Source organism: Ambystoma mexicanum, chromosome 2p, assembly GCF_040938575.1.
Source record: "Ambystoma mexicanum isolate Mex_15411 chromosome 2p, UKY_AmexF1_1, whole genome shotgun sequence".
In the NCBI taxonomy this organism is placed as follows: Eukaryota; Metazoa; Chordata; class Amphibia; order Caudata; family Ambystomatidae; genus Ambystoma; species Ambystoma mexicanum.
Window position 1 is genome coordinate 625,071,450 of NC_090923.1, and position 23,066 is coordinate 625,094,515.

Consider the following 23,066-nt stretch of genomic DNA (forward strand, 5'->3'; position numbering starts at 1 on the left):
CCTAAACGGAGCATCACCATTTCGGTGGAGGCGTGCCCCCTCCTTTATTGGGGCTGCCTCTACCTCTACCACGTCCTCTCTTATAACCCCTGCCGTAACCCTGGGTAGACTGCTGGTTATTATTGTTTCACTGTGTACCCTGCCCCTGGGAATAGTTAGAACCCCTCTAGGAATTTTGGCCGCGTGGGCGACGAAAATTGCCATTCCCTCTCTGATTCGGGGGTTTAGTGGTTAGCTGGCCTAGGGATTTGAGTGTTTCATACTCGTCCTTAGCATTCTTTAGTGCATCCTCGACCGCCTTACCAAACAACAGATCCGGCTTCACCAGTTTGTCCGATAATGACGCTTGTGTTTCAGCCTTGAAACCAGACTGGCGTAGCCAAGCGTGTCTCTTAATAACAGTTCCTTCTGCTATTAATCTGCCGGCGCTATCCGCGGCATCAAAGGTTGCCTTTAAAATGCAACCGGACACGGCTCTTCCCTCTGCTGAAACTCGTGCCAATTGGCTCTTTAAGGGTTCTGGTGTGGAGTCTATGAGTGCCGCGACCTCTTCCCACTGATGGCAGTTGTAGCTGGCCAACAGGGTGGTGGAGTTGGCAATCCTTGCCTGGTAGGCGGAAGTGGAGGCCACTTTCCTGCCTAACCCGTACAGTTTTTTGCTCTCCTTGTCGGGAGGAGCCTCGGACGATGATAAGGGTGTTCCAGCCCTCTTACGAGTGTTAATAGGCCTCCTCTCCCCCACTAACTCTTCTGCGAAGTCTCTTTCCTCCTGGGCACCCTGGGTGTCAATGTGGAAATGTTCGGCTGCTCGAGACAGCACTTCATTCAGGAGCGGCTGATTGTCGACAGGGGAGTCGGTAACCGGGGCCTCTCTTTCTACTGGGGAGTCTACCCTGTATGGGTCTTCTTCCTCCTCATCTTGATCCTCATCTTGATCCTCATCATCCCCATAGTAGCCTGTCCCAGTTTGTTCCTCCACCATGCCCAAATCTGGATCTTCAACAAAGGATGTCTCTCCCTGGTAATGAGAGTAGGGCTGGACGTAGAAGGGGTCTGAAGACCCTGTTGGTGTCTCAAAGTGGGACTTTGTACTTGGAGGTATAGGATCCTTAGAGCCAGAGGGTGCTGACCCGTCGGGAGTATAAGCAAGAAAATGCTCTGGGTTTTGTGCATAGAAATCTGCCAAAGATGACATTCTTGACATTACCCTATCTATGTCAACACTGGTCCATTCTCTGGAACTGGGAATTACCCTTTCTGGGAGTTTTTCAAATTTATCCTGACTAGACTTGGTAGCCTTTGCAGGGGTTTTGGTGTTATCAGAAGACCTGGACTTGTCTTTCTGTTTTTGAGGAGTGGAGTGTTCTACGGGCTTGGAAGTGGGTAGAGACTGCTTCCTTTGTTGTTTCCCTCCCTCCGCGTGACTGGAGGAGTGTTTCCCGTGTGTTTTAGGGCCCTCTCAGAAGCGCTCGTGTCGCCGGGGGTGTTCCCCATAGCCGGCCTGCCGGTCGACCTTCCGAGGTCGGGGACTTGCGCTCGGCTGTCTTTCGACGCCATAAAGCCCTCGCCGTCCGAAAGTATGGCGTCGCTGCCATCGCTGAAGGCGCCCTCCGCTGCCATGGCCTCTTGACACCTGGCGTGGTGGGCCCAACGCTTGATTCAACGGTCCTTAAGTGTTTTAGGCTTAAACCTACTACAGGCTCTGCAATTTGCCTCGGGGTGGTCCCTCGGCAAGCAGAGGTTGCACGTGGCGTGCCTGTTGACCCAAGGGTATTTGCGATTGCACTTGGGGCAGAATTGGAAAGGGGTACCCTCCATACGCACCTTGTGGCAGCGGGCTGGTAAATGTAGGAATATATAAGTGTATCTATATATTACAAGAGTGTAGAGTATGACCACCCCCCACTCTCCCTACTTGCAGGGCCGAGGCCAGCGGCCCAGGCCCGGGCCGAGAGGGAAGCCTCGAGGCCCAAATCCGTCGTGCAGTCGACGGTCGAAATCCTCTCCGATCCGGCGTCGAGTGTAGAAATTCAGTATCTCGACGTTGGGGTGGAGAAAGGGGTAAAATGATCAATATTTTGCAAAACTATGGCTTAAGCCAGGGAACTCCGCAAAATGCTTGCGACCAGTTTGGCGGAAAAAAACAATCTGAGGGTCCTAGACGCGTGAGGGATCATGGGTACAGGGGACGTCACACTAGGGATAGATAGTATTACTGGCACGCCCTGTGTCGACGCCCATTTTCGAGTTTCGAAAAACAAACTGTAATACTCCACAGCTTCCACTAGATGTCGGCCTATGCACAGCATGTGATCTAAGCAGATTCCACTAGGCATTGCAACACGATTGATGCTTATTTAAAAGAGGTTATGTATAAATGTGTCAATATTCAAACCATATGTACGGTATCAGAGGTTATACGTTGAATTATTCCTATTATTGCACATATCCCAATAACCTACAATTGGAGAAAAAATTAATCGACTTCCTAATATCTACGGCTATAAAACATTTGTATCGCCAAGTGGACAGGTATTACGTTACTTTCTGTTTCCTGTTGGCGGTTCTCAACACATTTTTCAAGATAAACTGCAGCAGTTTCGCTTATATTTGAAAAGAAATAAACCTAAATCTCACACTAAACTTTGGTATTGCATCAGAAAATACTTGAATTCCCCAATATTGATTATCTTCCAACATACATTGGATAGCCACCTTATTTATTTGACTTTGTAACTTAATGCATTCGTGCCTAAGAAACGTATTCAATAAGTTTATTTGATATGCCAATTTAAAGTGTTAATTTAATGCAACTTCTAAGGAACTTATTACCTATATTTATTATTTGCAATTGAAAAATGTAGTACTACTATATTTTTTCTGATTATGTCCCATTGCTCTCTACTCACCTGAAAAATGCTAATAAGGTTTTAACACACAGAAAATGAAAGAGTAACCTTTGTTGGGCAGCCTCCTGCACACAGTGAATGAAGGGTCTGCAATGGAAAGACTGAATCTTGCTCTTCAAGTGCCATCGATAGCCTAGCAGTTGACGAATAGGCTGGAGAATTATAGAGTGCATTAATGGTCAAGACGACTGCATTCATTAGTGCATTAAACATGGCATTGTGCAAGATGATTAACCTCCTAGAGCATTACATGTTGCCAGCAACTAAATTATACACTGAAGGATGGCAGAGCTTCTCTGAATACGTATCTACGACATCCTGGTTAGGTTCCCTCTATGCATGTCGGTCATGGTTGCGTGTGTGTCTAATTGTGATGTAAGTGTGTATGGGAGGTCATCCATAGATACCTCTGGCCACTAAGTGTTCAGCTGGTGCAGACATACCTGGGTGGTGTGAGCAGGTGGTTCCTGTGCCAAGTACTTGGCCTTGTAAAATGCTGGAGATCTTTACTTGCAACACTGATGTACTTCAAGATAGCGGCATACTTCTGTATGAAACAATCTCTTTTACAAGACTTTTAGCATGCTCAAGGACAGAGTCCAAGTGCATCAAGGAATTGAATTTAGAATTGCAGGTGCCTTGTGGCAACATGACTTTAAATTCATTGGCCATAGAATACGTTTTCGATCATTAATGTTCAGGATTCTTCACTGCATCCAAGTAGTCAGAGAGAATATTCTAGACATGCCTGGGACTCTACAGCCTTGTCATGGCCGCCATTTCAACACTGCTGACGCCGATGTCTAAATGGCTTTAAAAGATTCTGTGTGGACCTTATGTGCCATCACAGCGAAGACCCTGTGAAACCAGCCCTACTGTGACATGTCCACACAGACCAAGAAGAATCCTTACCCACGACTACGCATTCAACCCGAGAAGATACAGTAATGCGACTCAAGCCTCAGTATCCAAAAATCACTGCTGATGGATAAAATCTATCAGCAACAAGAAGACAGACAGCTTACGTTAGGGGTGTGAAATAAATGGATGGTGCAGTACTGCACACCACACCACAGCAAAGAGGGTTCGTTCAAACTTCTCTGTCTATTAAGATCCAAAAAGAAGCTGGACCCATCAGGATAGTCCAAAACCAATGGTGACCTTTCTAAACACCCCTAAAGAAAAGGTCATGTGCAAGTAAAATTAAGTGAGCAAAGCTAGCAGCAGAACTAAGCCAGTAATCATATTGGATGCAACACAGATGCATTGAAACCACAGGGCTGTGTTCATGTATGTTTTGGATTGACATGGGTCCTGCTGAGCAGTTTCTTCACGTACTGACTAAGAACTGCCATTACTTGTTTCACAATTACTTGTCCAATTATGCAGTTTCCAAAATGAGCCAGCAAAAACCGCCAGCCAGGCTCTGACTGGCCCGTAGGGCATTTGCAAATGTACCTTAATACAACCCCGTGCAGTAATCCCAACAACACTTTTTACAATTCTACCATAGGGCATTAAATCAATAAAACCAAGGCCATAAAGTCTATACTTGTTTGACGTTAAAAGTGCTAGGTCTTTACCCAAAAGCATAAGAGGGCAGTATTAGGGAAACTAGATAATATTCGAACGATGGCGGTATTACAGTACATTTGCACAAGTATACGCACAGTTTGCACGTGAGTAATCACATTAACGCCCGTGCAAATACACTTGTCACATGTAATGACACTCAATTTATCGACTTAGGAACGGTGAAAGGCTAAGGCGGTCCTGCAGACATTTTAGCCTGTGATGTGCACATACACCTCTCCAGTGAGTGCTTAACTCACACAGCTCTCCTACTTACTGCAAGGGAAATATTTCCAAAGATGGGTCCTGTTGATATTCTTAACAACAAAGTGTGGACGAGACAAGGCCCAACTCGTAAACCCTGCACGCTGCCCACCCTAACAACAGGGTTGGATTATGATTGGTTATTTATAATGCGCTTAATACCCAGAGGTTTCTAAGCGCAGACCGGGGGATCGAACCTGTGTTGCTCCGTGTCGTCGTGCTTCCAAGGCGAGCGCGTTGCCCCTGAGCTATCCTCCCAAGACAGGGTCTTTGAAGTAGCATCATTGTGATTGTGAAAGTGCAGACATGTGTGCTGGTGCCAATGTGAATGTGCATGCATGTTCAGACAGCATTTGCACTTGTTATTTCAAATGGGCAAAAAGCACGTTCACATGTGGAAATGTACCATAGTTCCAACCCTGGTAGTGGAAGTGTCCAATTAACATTCATTTAAGCCTGCATTAGTGCAACCAAGACCTTGAGCGGGGAAGGCGTGATGCCTAGTGTAGATGTTCATCGAAGTAGACACTTGTTTTTATACAGCATTATAGGATATGATGTATGATATGGCATTCATAAAGCGCCTATACACAAGTGTTTCAAGGCGCGACGAGGCAAGGGAGGGGGAACAGAGGGAAGACAGACAACGATCATACTAGGCCAGGTGTCATTCAGATCGCGCAAGTGCATGGGAAGGGGGAAGTGGGAAAGTGCGGGGGGTGGAGGGGCAGTGCAGTACATGGGATAATACAATAAATAAGCAATAAATACAAATACGGCCAGCAGGTGGCAAGTGCATGGTTAAGTGCAGACATATAATCTAATGGTGTGTCTGCGAGGTTGTAGCTGCCTGTTACCCTAACTAATGGCACTCCATTTGTTGACCTCAGAGGGGTGAAAGATAGATTAGGCCTTGCTCACATTTTAAGCCGAGAGTAACTTGAGTAACTCACAAAGCTTTATTGCATGAGTGCCTGGGGACCACAGCAGTGGTGACCGTACGCATACAAATACCTTTAACATATGAAGTCTTTACAAGCCTAAGACCTGACCATATACTTGAGCCAAAAGTGTGGCCTAGATGAGACCAGCCTAATACACAGTGTATGCTTGCTACCCCTGAAGAAATCATGTTGTATGGTGCTATAAAATATCCAAGTCTGTTAAATCTTATTTACCTGCATGGATAGAGCGTATTGCATTTTTTTCGGACTCCACAAAGGACACCAATGCCATCATCACGCCAATGGTGCTGGAGAGGGATTCCTCGGACCCGTAACGGGAGTACACCGGTTTACCAGCCTCGCTGAGCACAAACACATGCTTCTGATGCAAGCGCCAGGCATCCATGGTCATGTCCTCTTCTTCCTTTTCCACAGACAGGACAGAGTGGCGGCGGGAGGATTGAGGAGGCGGCTCCAGCTGATTCTCACTGCCATCCCGCATCTCCTCCTCCATGTCCACGGGTACGCCAGTCAGTTGTGTGCTGAGCTCACTGAAGTCTTTGCTGATTTGCCTCATGTTGGTGAAGTGTGTCCTCTTCTCTTCTCCTTCCTCAGACAGGTTCTCCGAGGCTGAACCCTCATCGTCTGCTGTGAGATCTTCATAGGACTTTGTGTGAGCAAACATTGTTCCATCCTGACCAGCCCCTGAAAATAGACAAAGATCAGTAATACTTCAATTCAATGGGATTACACAGACGATGTAGTAAGAATAATGTGAGGGAACCAAAATGGAGGAGTCGAGAAAAAAATGAAAGCACATGGGAGGAATGAGAAAGATTATGAAAAAAAGTTTAAAAGACTAGAGAAACTAAGTTCAAACGAATGAGCATACGGAAATAAAGAAAAAGATGGTGAGTGGGTCACAGGAATGGGGGAAGAGAATAACATATTAGACAAAACAATGACAGAAGTTGACAAAAGAATTAGGTTGTTAAAAAAACGAAGAGAAGCGTCTGTTGTGACTGACTCTCCTATGACTGTGTGTGCAGTGCTTTCTGGTTGTGAAGCGTGCTTGTCTGTGGTGTAACGGAAGGAGGTATGTTGTGATCGACTTTCCTGCTTGGCCCCTGTGTCCTGAATGCATGGGGAGTGAACGGTAGGTATGATGTCATGAACGGAATGCTAGGAGAGTGTCTGGAATGTTGAGTGTGAAGGGGATTCCACCCACGGAAGTTGGAAGATGTAGCCTGGGTGGTGGGAGCCAGTGGGCTCCCCTGTGTACTTCCCTATCTAGGTATGAAAATCCAGGAGTGAAGACATAAGAAAACAAATATATGAAGGAGAAGGGACCTCCAAACAGGAGTGGAGTCACGAGTTGACATTACTTCAAAAGAAGCCACTAGTAATGGGCCATTTCCATCACAAAGAACAGAGCAGAGCTTGTTTTTTTCATAGGGTTTGATGAGTGCCCACAATAGCATTGAGTACATGCATGGAGTCAGAGAAGCCTCTCTTCTCCAACTACAGTCATGGGACAGGGACTGTAAGCACTGTGGCTGGAAGAAAAGGTAAACAGAGAGGAAAGTGAACAGGTCAGGACACTTGCATCTCTGCAAGTGTCAGGAGTTATGCTGTGATGCAAATGTCAGCAAGAAGTCTGTGTGGAAGCAAAGAATAGACCGAACTAGAGAATTGGAAGATGTCAGACAGACGCACAGCAGAAGTTTGGATGAGAATTAAAGAAAGACACCAGAACCGAGCGATGGTCCAAGAAATTACCCAGATGCCGGGGCCATCGTGAAATTCCTGATGGGAAGGTGTGCAAAGTAGAGCAGACTAAGAGAGGGTAACAGATCAAAACTGAGATGGAGTGGAGGTGCATGAAAGGAAGCCTGTGAAAAGAGGGAGGAACCAGAGTGAATACAGAGTGAATAAAACATAATGAAGGAAAAACTTCGGACACCAAACCAAACTTATGAAGATGAAAAGTAATGGTGAAATGCTGCTTGCTCGAACTTGAGGTCAGAGTTACTAGAATGCATCGAGAAGGTTAATATGAAGAGAAATTCTGCAGGGTGGAACTTGGAATCAAACTTTGAGAAAGTAAACAAAGAGAACCAAAGTATGTTGAAACTTGGGGGTCAACTTTCTTAAAATATATATATTTTTTGTTTATTTTTTTTTTATTTGAGCTTTACTCAGTGAAAACTGAGTTTTGTCAAAAACTTCTCATTCCAATCTCTTTGTATTTCGATACACACATTAGATCATAAAAATCATAAAAAATATATTGAAAATCGTAATACAAAGGTAATGGCTGAGAGTTAGGACTGGCTGTCAAAGTTCTTAAAAGTCATTCAGAAAGTGACTAAGGCAGAACTAGCCTGATGGAACTGGAAGACAAATCCCAGATGACATTGCAAATTAAACAAGACAAACAATTGAACACTGGGTTCTGTGGCGAGTCAGAAGGGCGCAGACTCTGGTTAGCCATTTCACAGAGAATTTTATTAAACCAAAAGGGGTAATTTCTAACCATCCCAACACTATAATGTGTCTCTACCTTACAAAACTATCTAAGGTGTTCATGCGTCATCAGGGAAAGTCCAACTCAGAATCAGCCCACTGTCCAAACTAACCTGCTGTGACCCTGTCACTACTATAACACCACAAATCAGGAGAATGACTCCCTTCTCCTCTAGGCTGATATTCTTCCCACTGCAACTCAACAGGTTATTCTCAAGTAGTTCTGGGCAACTACTATTGTTAAGTCACACAGTCCCGATATCACACTTTTCAAACTTGTAACCCTCTCTTGCTTTGGTTTACTCTTCTGGTCCTTAGGACCTTCTTCACTCTAATTCAGATTTGGCCTTTTCTCCTCAAAGGGCAACGTTATCCAATACTGAACACGACTCCCTTGACTTCCTGGGTTTTCAACCTTTTCACAAAGCTTTCTATTGTACAAAATTCCTATTTGTTTTGACTTAATGTCCGTATCTAATACTGGGACGAGTAGGAACGTTCCAATAATAAAACTGTCGCCCTTCCCGGGTCTCCCACCTTTCCCGATACCTGTGGTGTACCGGGATAGCGTCACCGGGGTTCTCGCTTGGATGGGAAAAGTCAGTTCCTATGTCCGGTTGACTGCCTCTATTCTCTCTGCTTGCAGCCACAGCCTTTGCAGCTCTTCCCCTATCAGAACACTCTGTGTCGGCTCTGCAGTGGTCTCAATGTTGTTAACGGAACTACAGGTCCAACCTCTGCTTCTCGGTCATGCCACCACCGGTTTCCTTCTTCCAGTAAGGACGCTTCCTGTTGATCTGTTTCCACTTCTGCTACTCTGGGTGACGTTGTGCGTCAGAGTCTCCTTCTAGGTACTGCTCTGGAACAGGATGTTGCGTGTCCTCTTCACACGCCTGTGAGCAAACTGGAATCTCGCTTGCTTTCTCTCCCTTTTCCCAGTCTCCACCTCTTTCCGTTATTGTGCTGCTGTGGGCCTTGCCGCGGCACAACATTGTAGTCCCTTCTTTCTGTTTGTTTATCATGTATTCCTCCAACTAGGTTTCTCTTTGTCTCAGTATGAGGTGGTCTTTCTCTTAAAGGGATAACTAATATTTCTTGAATACAATAACACATCTTCGTATTTTCTTCATATTTCTCTTTACTGAATGGTTGTACAAGTGTACCATTGGTATGGCTCCTAGGAAGCGCTTCACCATAATGAAGAGTCCTTATCCCCCCCCAAGGGGGGAGTCTCTCCTAGTGAGGTCCCGCTTGCCTCTAACACAGGGAGGGTATTGCAGAGCAGGCTCACCTCCCTAGCCTTACAGGGAAAGGCAACCCCTTGGGGAGAAGTGACCGATTTCTGTGATCCGTCACAGTTCTTAAGTCTAAGAACCCAAAAAGACAACAAGAAAGAGAAGCCTTGTGACATTCTCATGGATACCCCAACTCTATGGTCGAGCTTTCCCAATTATTTTTGGAGTTCGTCACATGGTTGAACAGTACAGAAAACACTATTCACACTACAAACACATAATTAACTCAAATCAACAAAGGTTGTCACTGATATCGAATTCCAAATGTCAGGGTGGAGGGGCGGGAATCCCAGAGAATGAGTTTTGGTCATGTGAAATCTTGGTGCCACTTACTCTTGGCAATTAACATTCTTGCACTACCTGAGATTTTACTCCTTTTCAGAGACCCACACTAGTGATCCAATATTAACATCTTTAAAGGCAAGAGGCATTGTTTTAATGGAAACTTTTTCTCAAGGGAAACACAATGTAGTTCTTTGAGGACGGGGGATAATATAATCAAACTTCCTTGCTCCCTCCCATTTGGCACCAAGTAAGCCACAGGATGAAATACTGTGCCCTGAGCAGATATAGAAGGCACTGTTTCACAAGTTTATTCAGGCCTTCAATACAAGAATCTGGACCACAGCTCTGAAATCTTAATCAAATACAGATGATATAATGTAACGAAAAGAGTTTATGATTTGAAGATTTTATAATGTCATTTATGTTATGTCATGTGACATTTGTGAAGGGCCTCACTGTCATTGTTATGGTCTTGAAGTGCTGTTTGTGGTTCACTATGCCCAAGCCTGGAATATGCAATAAGAACACTTTGAGAGGCATACAAAAAGTAAAACAAGAAGCATCTCCTCCTTATTGCTCGATCAAACAACACGAAAATCTAGTTAAAGTCAAGAAATAACCCAGGACATAGTGCTTCCCAAAACTCATGATGCAGCATATATTTAGGGAGCACCTAAAAAGAGGCATTGCAGCATACATTTTGCAGACGATTCAGAGGATGGCCCATCCGGACTGAGCTTACCTGCCTGGGGGGGTGTCAATTTGTGTTTTGTCAAGTACTGTGTGGCCACTGGCCAGTGAAGATGGCTGCAGCGCCCATGGACTGTAAAGCACCAGGGAAGGAAGTTAAACAAGAAAGCGGTAATCTTCCACAAAGCAAATTCCTACGACACCAGAATTTCAATTGCAAGCGCCTATGCTAAAGAAATCTTCTCCATTCTAAGACAGCTGGAAAACCCCATCTCATCGAACACCTCAGGTCTGGCAAAGTGTGGTGCTCCACAATCCAATACACCCTCGCCAATAAAATTGACCTGCTACGCAACAAAATCAATACTAAGAAAACATAACATGCCATTAAATCCCCACCTCCGGCTACCCTGGCGCCCTCTACTTCAACGGGCCACATACATTCCCCTTCTCCCAAGTAACTCAAGCAACTGTTTTGGATACCATCCAGACCTTAAAACCCTCCAACTGCAAGGGAGACTTCCTGCCCAGCACATATTGCTAAACTTTGTGCCTCCACCGTGACCCCCCCATCATTACTGACTTTGTTAACGCCTCCTTTAGGACCAATATCACTGGACCCCTCCCTTCCTACTAACCACCATCCCATTCCTGCTTAAAATGTTAGACTGTGTCCCCTATACCGAAGTACAACAATTCCTTCAACACCACCAAATTCTTGGGGCAAGACAATCTGGCTTCCGTCCCAAACATAGTATGGAAACCGCCCTAGTTGACCTGGACATGCAGCTTAACAGTATCCGTGACTCTGGCAACTTAGCCATCCTCCTTGACCTCTCAGCAGCATCCGACCATAACACGCTATGCCAGCACCTTAGCTCTCACTTCCACTTCTCCATAGATGCGATCACCTGGGTCAAATCATTCCTTAGTGAACCAACTTCAAGAGTCTTCAATGAAGTTTCAGCAGCTGACCCCCATCCCAGTTCCATTCGGTATTCCCAAAGGCTCATGCCCGTCACCCACCCTTTACAACACCTACACCAAACCTCTCTTTAACATACTTACTCGCTGTGTATTACTTCTACCAACGTCACAGATGATGCTCAAATCCTTATCCCCATCAGAGGCAACCACCCAGAAAACATTACCACCATAACAGCATGTACAGCTCCATTCAAAATTGGATGGCCACCCATAACCTCTGCCTCAATGATGACAAAACAGAGCTATTCATTGTAGGCTTACCCCATCATTTAAAAAACCTTGACACAGCCTATTCTTCACTTCTAATCGATGGCACTGCAGTACCGGTCCTCAAACAGGTCAAAACTTTAGGGGTCTACCTGGATGCTGTAAGGAAGGCATGGTATCAAAGTAAGACAGACAAAAGTGCCCACAGTTCAAGGGTGTTTATTGAACTTTATCAAGCTTGTGATAAACACCTATCTAAACCTAAATCTAAAGATGGGAGCGAGCCACGACCATCAAATTATAACAACACAGCCCTAGTGGAATCTCATCAAAATATAAAGGGCCTATACTAAAAAAACGTATTGATAATCCGTGCCGCTAATTTACAAATAGTTTGGGAAAAGGTTCATGAAAAAGAAAGCAGTGTTCACAAAATGATTAGTCAGGATGTTCAGGCCGTTGGCCTCCCTTCCCCACATTTTCAGCATGGGACAAGGCGGTTCACTCGAGCATAGCACACTCTTGGCCTTCTTCGGCACAAGGACACAGTTCCATTACCAACATCAGGGCCTTTTGTGCCCAAGTCTCTTAAGTTATCAAAGTCTCTTGATTTGGAGGGCCTGATGAACCAACAACGAAAAGTTCCTCTACAAATATTCAAGTCGGGTGATTCACTCTTCACCTTGGATCCCCCCTCAGCCGGGCACAGATCCTCTTATCCTCTGCTTATAGAATATCTTTTCTCGGGTGACTCACGGTTCGCCCCTGATCCCCCACAGCTGGGCTCAGATCCCTTTTACACAATTAGTCTCCCACAGCCTGGCTCTGACCTATTACAGTTCATATTAGCCATCAAAGACTTTTGAATGTGCACAGGGTTTGTCTTGACCCGTTGCAGGACCACTTTGATTTCACAGTTCACAATTGTACACTCTCCGTTGGATGCCTAACAGAGACCTTTGAATGAGCACACATGTGGCGCCAGACCACTCTGTACATGGCATCTAGCTTGGTTTCAACATTTCAGTCACTCCATGGATATTCTATTATATTCGCGTTGTATCACACACGTCTTAAACTCTGTTCTTTGCAGATTTCTTCATACATACTTGCAACCTTGGTTCTAAAACAGAAAGGTCTGCTATCAGTCTTCCTGACTCACCAGCTGTGCTGACTTTACTGGAGTGGCTGTGTTGTAGGAGCCAAGGAGAGTACCACAGCGGCACTCATTCCTCCCCGGCTATCTATGAAGGAGAGACCCAGGTACCTTCAACACACAATGCACCTTTCTTCAGCTTTAATTCCCGGTCTTATGTTTCTTACTCTTGAGGGCCCGTGAAAATAGCGGTTTTCTTCCTCTGAAAAGGCGAAGAGTAATTTCCTCCGTGGAACCCTTTCTTGTCTTGTCGTCTTTCTCCTTGTATTAAACTGCCATCTCGAAACTCCTGCTTGCTTATGTATGTTGCCTTGCTCAGTGTGCTTTTGTGCTCCGCCTTTTAACCGTGTGGGGAAGTGTGATGGAAGTCAGGTGTGTTTAATTATCAGTAATTGACTGACTCTGCCTAACCCTTGTGTTGGGACATATCAGGTATACGGCTTGGGTGTTAGTCCGTTTTCTCTCACAGTCAGCTGTCCGTGAAACAGTGTTTGTGTCGGGAAAGGAGGGGTGGGGGGGGTTAAGTTCCAAAAGGTGTTACAAGGAAGGGGATACTGCATCTCACCCTCCGGTCTCCCACTTCAACTGCCCAAGAAACTCTCATCTAGCTGATCCACCTGCACTGGTCCACCCCCACGAACTGGATCCAAAAGCGTTGGCCGTGTCCTGGCCACCCAGATGACAGATCCCCGGATACTACCTTCAGGTGTCCCACAACACAGTTATCTACAACTAAACACATTCATGCACTTGCCTTGTCCACAGCGTATTCCACCAATATTTCCACAAGCATACAATTCCTCTCTCAGATTTACTGCCTCACACTCGCAAGAGCCATTATACTCAGCAAACTGGACTATTGTAACGCCCTACTTAAGGGCACGTCAGCAACTAACCTGGCAAAGCTTCAACTGCTCCAAAATAAAGCCTTACGTGCAGCACTCTGGCTTCGTCTCTTTGACCACATCACAGCAACATGTCGAGATGCCCACTGGGTGCCCATTAAAGCTTGTATTGACTTTAAAACCCTATTGCTTTCCGTTGTACTTGCAAAAAAGCCCCTCACAACCTGAATAACAGCATCACCAAGAAATAGCAGTTGTGGTTGCTGCAATCATTCAACATCTCCTCACTGATCATTCCTCGATTCAAATGTTCCAGAGCAGGCAGTGTTAGCTTCTGCGTCACAGCCCCTACCCTCTGGAACTCCTTACATCAGAAATAAACCCTCCTACCTGGCCTTCAAGAAACTTGTGGAAACATGGCTGCTTACAAATATGACTGACTTATCCACTTACTAACTGCTACTTGATCATTTACTGTCTCCTCTGTACAAATGCTGTGTTACCCTTGGGTCTGGGTGTTACATAAATGCTATAAATAATTAAATAAGGAAGGGTTACACCCAGGTATCGACTAATGCTCTTCGGGCACATGTTTGTATATGTAGTGTGTTCCACTGTGAGCATATCTGATGCCCTATTCCTGCCCAGGTCTGGGTGCTTGCAGAAGGAGGCAGGCGGAGACAACGTTTGCGCCCTGCAGCATTTTTCAGTAAATTTGGCAAATGTATTTAGGCCAATGGGTCTGGTCACAGAAACAATCTGGATGAAGGGTGGAAGGGTGGACACACTCAACTGACCAAGTCTGGGGCACCACCATCCACCTTGCCTGTCCCTTTCTTAACAGTGAAGCCGCTATCTGCCACACTGATGTGGCATTGGTGCTGACAGCCAACGTGTAAGGGGCTCATGTATCTGACATTTCCTACTTTTGTTCCATCCCTTCTTACCCGATTCTCAGTCCCACTCGTTGCTCTCCATTCCTCTTTCCCATCGCGATCTCTGCTCTTAACTCTACTTTCTCTTCTTCTCAGTTTTTTACACTTCCTTCTCTTAGCCAGTTTTCACTTCCTTCTGTGGATTTTGCCTCTACTCCTCTTGATTCAGCTTTACGTTCTACAATGGATCACCTCTATCCTAGTCATTTATTTTGTCGAGCTAAAAAAACCTTCTGAACCGTGGCTATCTGGTGCTCTTTTTTGCATAAGGCAGAACATGTTGGAAGAAGTATTGCACTCCTAAAGACTTACTTACTTTATCTTCTATTCATTCCTAATATGATTCTTCTCTTCTATCTGTTAAGACACAGTATTTCTCTTCTCTTACTTTCCCTTTCTCACCATCCTCAACGTCTTTTCCAATTGTTAAGTTCCATTCTATCTTCTACTCCTTTTCTTATTTCCTCTTCTCTTTCTGACATTTCTCCTTCGCTTTCTTCTTTCTCTCTTCTATAAGATTCTCATAATTCTTTTTTCTTGACTCGGGTGCATCATACATGTCCCCAGCTGACCAGATATCCTCTACTTAGATTTCAAACATTGATCTTGTATCTTAGCTCTCTAACTGTTTGCTTGTTTCTGCTTCTTTTCCTTCTTCAGTTAAACATGCAGTTAGCATTCCTATCCTTAAGAAGCCTTCGTTGGATGCTTCTCTTCCATCTAGATTTTGACCTATTTCTTTGCTGCCTTTTTTATCTAAACTTCTTAAGTGGGTTGTATATACTCAAGCCTATTCTCTTCATCTTCAGTCTCTTCTTCCTCCTCCTCCTCCTCTGCAATCTGGATTCTGTCCTGCTCATTCTACTGAGTCTGCTTTGTTACATGTCTCCAATTCTTTACTCTGTGCTAGACACAATAAGCAATCTTCTATTCTTATTCTTGATCTTTTGGCTGATTTTGATATTGTTCAACACACTATTCTACTTTCTTCTCTTTCTACTGTTGGCCTATTGGGGCCTGTGATTAGATGGTTCACTTCTTATCTTAGTGACTGGCTATTCATGTGTTTTCTCTCATCTTAACTATTTCTCGGTTCTTCTTTTAGGCCTTCCCAAGTCTTGTCTTACCCCACTGCGTTCTGTTTTTAATTCTGCTATTAGTCTTATATTTCAACTGTCTTTTCGATTTCCGTTACTCCTTCATTGCATTCAACGTCTCTTCTTTTTTTTATCTTTATTTTCTTTCATTTCCTTTGCTTTGTTTTTAAAGCCAACGGTCATGCTCCTTATCTTTGGTTTCTTGTTTCCTTCCATGTTTCTTCCCGTTCTCTTTGTTCTCAGTCTTTTCTTCTTCTTTCGGTTCCCAAGCCACCTTGTGCTTCTTGTAGATTACATTCTTTTTCACCCCTTGCACTTAAGCATTGGAATGTCCTTCCATTACCTATTCAAGTTTCCCCTGCATAAAAACCCATCTGATTCTTTCTCTTTAACTTGCCACTGTTGATTTTACCATCCTTTTCATTTTATTGTACTATTTCCTTAAAGCGCTTTGGCGAAAGCCCTTTATAAATAAAATAAATACAATACTATACAAAATACACTAGAAAAGATACATTAAGCATTATGATGTGCAGAGATTCAAACAAAATATAGCACAGAAGATCTCCAGCTTAAAAAGGAAACAGTGTAAACAACAATCCTACGCCACCCTCAACTCAGAGATCACAAGTGCCAGCAACATCAGCAGCTGCCTCACAATACAGTATTTGTCTCTAATCACATGGAGCAATGTGGGGAGCTCAGTACCGACTGCCAAATTGCAAACGTTTGTTAGCTGATGAAGCCGATACTATTATCCATGCCTGCCATCAGAGTACTGCTGTCACGGGAAGTACAACACAATCCATCAACTGGAACCTATACAACTTCACTAGTTCACTTGTAAAGAAAGCATTTTGTGTGCGAGATCGTGGAATGTAGGCCAAGAGGCATGATTGAGTTGAGGCAAACAAACTGGGCGATTACAACAGGGAGAGCACAGCAGAGCAAACCAAGCCCATAGAGCTCAGATGCAGAACGGCATTAGTATCTGCATCAGCCTCGCAGAACAGGCAGGTCATGACGGACATGGACAATGAGAACAATATATCCTGTGACAGTGAGTGTCCTCTCCAATCTATACCTCAAGAATCTGATGTCAAAAGGTAAATCACTAGAAAAATACACACTCTTGGAGTAACAGTCATACTTCTTGGGGATTCAAGATATGCAGAAACACAGAAATAGAGCTGCAGAGGTGGCGCACAAGGTCTTGGATATGGATGACGCCTGTATGCACAAAATGGCAACCAGCGAGGCTTGGTTTGACTAAAGCAACAGGGTGAAAACAATTACTCCCGATAATGATCCGCCACCAACAATGCATTATAACGGGCAGAAGACTGTCCGTCTGCCAAGACTTTGTTACCGACTAAAAAAAAACTTGACCAAGCAAAGCACAAAAAGAGAGGATGCCATTTCATGTGTCCATTTACCACCAGCTAAGAATGTATGTCCAAGGAAACACCAAATTCTTCATATCCCAGAAGAAGCATCCACTGCCCGAGAACAGGGGTTCCTTGATTAATCCAAACAAGACGCGCAAGAAAGGTGAAATACGGATTTAATGGGAGGAACAAATGTTTTGTGTTTCCAAAACCCCACATATTTCAGTCACCGTGATAAATTGCTGTGATCGTTTAACATTATGGCAAAAGAGGAGGGCGTGGGTAGATGTGTCCCAGGAGGTAAAAACTCAGACCTCTTTCTGTTGGATTGCCCTCCACCTTGCTCGGGGACAGATTGGTTATTAGATGCGAGGCAAAGCCTATATTTATATCGAATGGAGGTTCAAATTACCTTCATGCTTAAAAAGGGTTGTCTTTTCATGCTGAGGTATGCATGTATTTGAATCCAGTTGCCACAGAGATGTGGGCCTTCACGCAATCTTGAGTTGTGGTGGCGTCGATTGCATGGGAGAGTGTAGAGAGCGGAGGAAAATGTGATACTACTTTTATATTCCCCCCCGACCTTAAACCACAGGAACTTGCTGTGCCTCGCAACCTTGTGAACTCAGCAGGCAAATATGGGTAAGAATGAACTGCTGATATGCAATGTCAAAAGGCATGAACCCCGATTGCAAATAGCAAATAACACGGTCAGAGGAGTGCAGAAGAGGCATGCAATTCTTGAATCTGAAAAATGTACCAGATGTCTCCAGAATAATAAGAAATAAGGACAACACTTAACGTGGCATTCTTTCTCCTCTTTATCAGCAAGGGAAAACTTATGTGGATGAGCCACACTACCCAACTAAAGCACAACAGAGTGCACCCAGATGGAAATGTCAAATATGCCTGTTTGTGGGAACATTAATTGGCAAACCAATTTTATATATGGCCACAACACCGGAGAAATACCTTGCCAATATCAAACCTACTACAATGCAGGTTTTTCTGATGGGAGCCTTACAACTAAAAAATAAAAACATTTCTTTAATAAAAGTACACAAAAGGTCATACAACAGTTTACTAAACCATGATATGGATAAGTCCTCAGTGAGTGGCTGGCCCTTGAGTAATGAATCTATGGAGCTGTTTAAGAAGGGTCATCAACTGAGCCTGGTTGGTTGAGATAGGGCCACACTTCCAAGGGTGACTTTCTACTCAACTGTTCTAGCAGTACAGAACTTGCCTCGACCCAAGTGGAGCAGGTGAATAGATGGATAGAATTCCAGGACATGTTTTGACACTGTTACTTCTCACTGATGAAGCCCAATGAGCCCCAAATATGTTTAGGGATGCTTGTGGTCTCGTGCAGAAGAGATATGAACAAGCAGTTTGGGCTGGACTGACGCTTTTGGGGTGGGGCCAAGCCTGATTTGCATATGGTAGTTCTCCTTTTGTAACTTTTGTAATGGCTTGGCAGGTGAAAAACGATGGTCTGGAGGGTTGCCCAGGACAATGCCAGAGGTTAAGATTAATTCTAAAGCTTCCAGCCATCACCTCTTGCTCTGCTGTTTGCACTGTTACTAGCCCGATTTGGCACATTGCCTGTACCAAACTGGAGACATCAATGGCACTTGTGGAGATGACATCTGATCATGTGGGGTGCAAGGTGATACACGTTGCAGAGAACAGTCATGATCTGAGGGATATTGAAGTCGACTTTGCTTGATTCTATCTATGTCCTCTTTGTAACTTTCTATTCAGAGGAAGAAACTCCCTAAGTTACTCACTCGCAACCCACCATTGACAGCTACACCGCCAAGAAGACAGGAAGAACGAGCTGTTTGTTACTGTGATGTAGAACCATTGTTTAATCATGATTCTTATAATACTGAGAAAACAAAGAGGGCCTGAGTAATACAGAGCACTCAGGCAAACACACACTACGAGGCTCCTCTGGGGAAGACCCAGTAATGCCTCATAAAAGCAGAAGGAATACTTCTATTGGAAGGAGAAGTCAGCGAGTTTCAAGTTGCCTGTGCAGCGAGAGACTGGGATGTGCAGCGTTTAAACCTGGACAAAAGCTGGAGTGTGAATCTGACACAAGAATAGCTAGAAGCAGCAGAAGCTGGGGAAAGGAACTCCAACGAAGATACTGATCCTTAGGTGGTGGCGTGACTGAGAGTCAGTGGACTGTTAAGTCCTGCTACCATGCCGAACCACAGGCCTGCTCAAATCACGGAGTGGACACTGAGGGAGAGAAAGAGAAGCAGAGAAGCTCAAAGACAACCGGACAACACAAGATAAGCTTTCTGACCTGAGTGCAGGCCTGGTGACACTAACCCCAGTGAAAAGAGGTAACGGGAAAAGTGGGAGACCCAGGAGGGATAAAGAATAGAACGAGTGTAAGCATCATACTCGTCTCAATCAAAACAACTGATAAGACTGAGAATTACTATGTGAACTCTGATACAAGTATCAATAAGAGCCCCAAAGAATCAAGGGAATCATTACTGGAACATTCATACTTGACCCGGTAAAACCAAAGAAATAGAGGAAAGAGAATCCATTTGGGTCTGTTTCTAACTGCTCCAGGCAGGAAAAAGGGTGGTCACTGTGTAAAGTGACTGTGCTGAAAAGCAGACCACAGGAGAAGAGAGTCATTCTCCTGTGCCTTAATTAATTTTGATAGTGTAAGGGACAGAATAGCTTAGTTTTGGACAGAGGACAGATCTTCCATTTGGACTCACTGGCGACTGACCAACAACCTAGTTCGTTTTGGAAAACCCTTAGTTTAGGTTTAGTTAAGCATTTGTACCATTTCATTTATCAATTAAATAGTTGGAAATGGACGATATCAGTCTCCGTCCTCCTGACCCATCAAACTACCGTCAGATCATACTTCTGAATTATGAAAGAGTATTCCTTATTTGAACAATGATTACATTATCCAGTGTGAAGAATTACATCACCTTTTGCATATTAATAGGTATCAGTCTTGGGGAAAATGAACGCAGTTGATCAGTTGACCATTTTTCGGATTTGCATATGATGAAAACATGGAGGTGAAACAACTAGAGCTTGATTAGCCAGATTAAAAAATTGCAGCGTCCTCTAAATATGAGGTAAGGACTACACACACACACACACACACACTTTCCACGGTTTGGTATGTAAAGAAGACATGGCTCACTAGCAGCCCCGCTAAACAGTCTTTGTTCTGCTTCCCATGCTTGCTGTTTGGAGGTGAAACGGCGTGGAAAAATACAGGAGTCAATGACTTAAAAAAGCATTTGTCTGAAAAAAGCAAGAGACATGAATCATGCAAATATCATATCAAGAATGTATTACAGCTGGCCATGCTGGGAGGGAAGTGTTAACATAGCAACACAGATGAACGATGCCTATTGTCAGAGAGTGATGAATCATGATGATGATGTGGACAAAAAATGGTACATCTTGTCAAAATTAATTGGTGGTATGCGCTTTTGCCTGGTGCGAGTTAACTTTACTTGAGCCATAATGAGACTGAAGATCATTTGAATCCAGGTGTATTTATAGGCCTAGTTGATTTTGGATCCAGGATAGACAGTGCAATATAAATGCATTTGAAAAATGCAACAGTGTTTAAGGGAACTTTTAAAACAATACAAAATTAGCTGCTAGAATGCAAACTCAGTCACTAGAGAGTTCATTGTAGTGCAATTAAACAGCACAATTTATGTGGCTTTTCAGGCAGATGATACAACTGTTTCCACTAAGACTCAGTCTGTGCTAGTCCATCACTATATTGATGAGTGATTCAGAGAATTTGAAATGTTTTATGAATGTATTCATCTGAAAGACTCTTGTACGCAAACCATTGCTACTGACTTAATAGAAAAAAGTAACCGTTTCCCTGAAGATTGACACAAACAGAAAGTCATTGCTCAAACATATGATGGTGAAAGTATGAGTGGGGTCTAAAATAAAATCATTGAAGTGTATCCAAATGGCCATTATGTGCATTGCTATGCACAGCAACTTAACCTCATCATGCAACAAGCAGTTTCCAAAATAACACAACTTTTGTGATTTGTCTGGCGTTTGTGGGTTTTTTTTTCCACTCTCCCCAAAAGGAACCGAATTTCTAGATGAGGTATCGGATAAAAGACCTGCAAGACCATCGCACACTCAGTGGAGCTACCATATTCAGGTGGTAAAGTCCATCTATAAGTATAGGGACGCACACTTTACACACTTTGAGATCATTGAAAGCTGGAGTGATTTTGAGAGTTGTTCTATGAGAGGCCCAGGGATTCATTGTAACACAAAGAGAGGAAGTTCCTTTTCTTCCTTTATTTGGCCAATTGCATAATGCCATAATACACAATTTGTATACAAACTCTCAAAATGATTGACAGTTGAATGTTGTTCTGTTAAAAGCTAGGTGCAGTTATGTTGTGGGTTATACCATCATTGAATTATTTAATAGTTTAAATCACTTTACATGTTAGGATATTGTGTAAGGTTGCAGTGATCTATTTGACAGAACTGTTTGACTTGCCACAGCACTGTCGTTTTCCCATGGAATTCCTGAATGTTCAAGAGGGCTATTACAGTAGATATCCCACTAGCTCCTTATGTGGGTTGGGGATGAAAGTTGAGTGCAGACCAATACTGTAACGGCCCTTAAGAACATTTCAGAATAGTACTTTAGGAATATATGGTTACGAAAGGCATGCTCATTATGTCTGTGCCAACTTATTAATGTTCATGACTGATCAGAAATGTGAAGTTCATGTTTAGCTGCACAACATTGTTTATCAGACTATGGGGTTATGGTTCATGGTTGTGATAATATCACACTGAAAATATTAAACTTAAAAAACAATTAGTTGCGTTTTTCTCTGTGCAATGCGTATTTGCTATTTCTGTGACCTCTGCATTCCACGGGTTTCAACTTTGAGCAACCAAAGCAATGGCGAGGCAGACTGACATTAGAGGTAGGGTAAATGTTTTATTAATTAAGTGGTAAACAAGTAATATTTTAGCTTAGTTTATCCCCTTTCAGAGAATGCCTAAAAGCCCACCTAAGAGGATGAACGCATGAATGCCAGTAACAGCATGAGAAAATCATTATTTTTCCAGCATTAACTGGAGAACTACATAATGAATTTCTTTATGCATGCAACATAGTACCAGCTATGCTCAATACAAACTGGTGTAAAATACACCATCGCACTTTCACACGTAAGAATAATTTATCATTAGTGTCTAAAAAATGCATTTTAGGTGATGTTTGTGCGGTTTGGGGAATTAAATTGCAAGTTTGGATGCAATTTTTTACCTTTGAGAAACGGAATTTCGCACCCTAGCTTTACAACGAGACAGGAGTAGCAGATATAGCAAGCATATTATTCTAAGGTAAAAGTGTTCGTGTATAGTCCTAAACACCTGTGGGAATAAGAATGCTGTAAGAGCATTTAAGAGAAACCAGTGGTTGAAGTGCACGGAAAGAAGTAGTGGAGCTATATTACCTACTGGCCTGCCCCCGCTCCCCACAAACCCCATCACCACGCCCCCTAGCATGCACAATACAATCCCCAAAAATGCCTGTTTCAACTTCTTAATACACTGATTTTAAAACAAAACCATTCCGGAATGGTTTCTTTTTAAAATAAAAGTATTAGAACAGCAAAACTTAATTTAAAAAAAAGCAGAGGATAACCTCCCCGCGTCGATCACTAGGGGAAACCCATGTAAATTATGTAAATATAGAAAATACAAAAATTTCCTATTTTTAAAATCTTCAGAAAAAGGCAGGTTTTCAGTAGCATTGGGAATGTTAGGCTTGTTTTCCTTGCAAGAACGCCATCCCAAGTTTGGGACCCAAAAAACAAGAACGTATTTCCTCCTGTTTGTATCTAGGAATAGTTTGAATGAATGCCGAAGAAGAGCGAAAAGTTCTGGAACAGAGAGATTGA

At 43.6% G+C, this 23,066-nt stretch overlaps 1 protein-coding gene across 2 annotated transcripts in view; it reads right to left on the minus strand.

Moving 5' to 3' along the window:
- MON1A (MON1 homolog A, secretory trafficking associated) overlaps nucleotides 1-23,066 on the minus strand; it is a 322,574-nt gene that overhangs the window by 236,332 nt on the left and 63,176 nt on the right. For both annotated transcript variants that reach the window (XM_069644145.1, XM_069644146.1), the window contains exon 3: nucleotides 5,924-6,394. In XM_069644145.1, coding sequence (XP_069500246.1) covers nucleotides 5,924-6,394 — 471 coding nt within the window. The remainder of the gene's footprint in view (nucleotides 1-5,923; nucleotides 6,395-23,066) is intronic.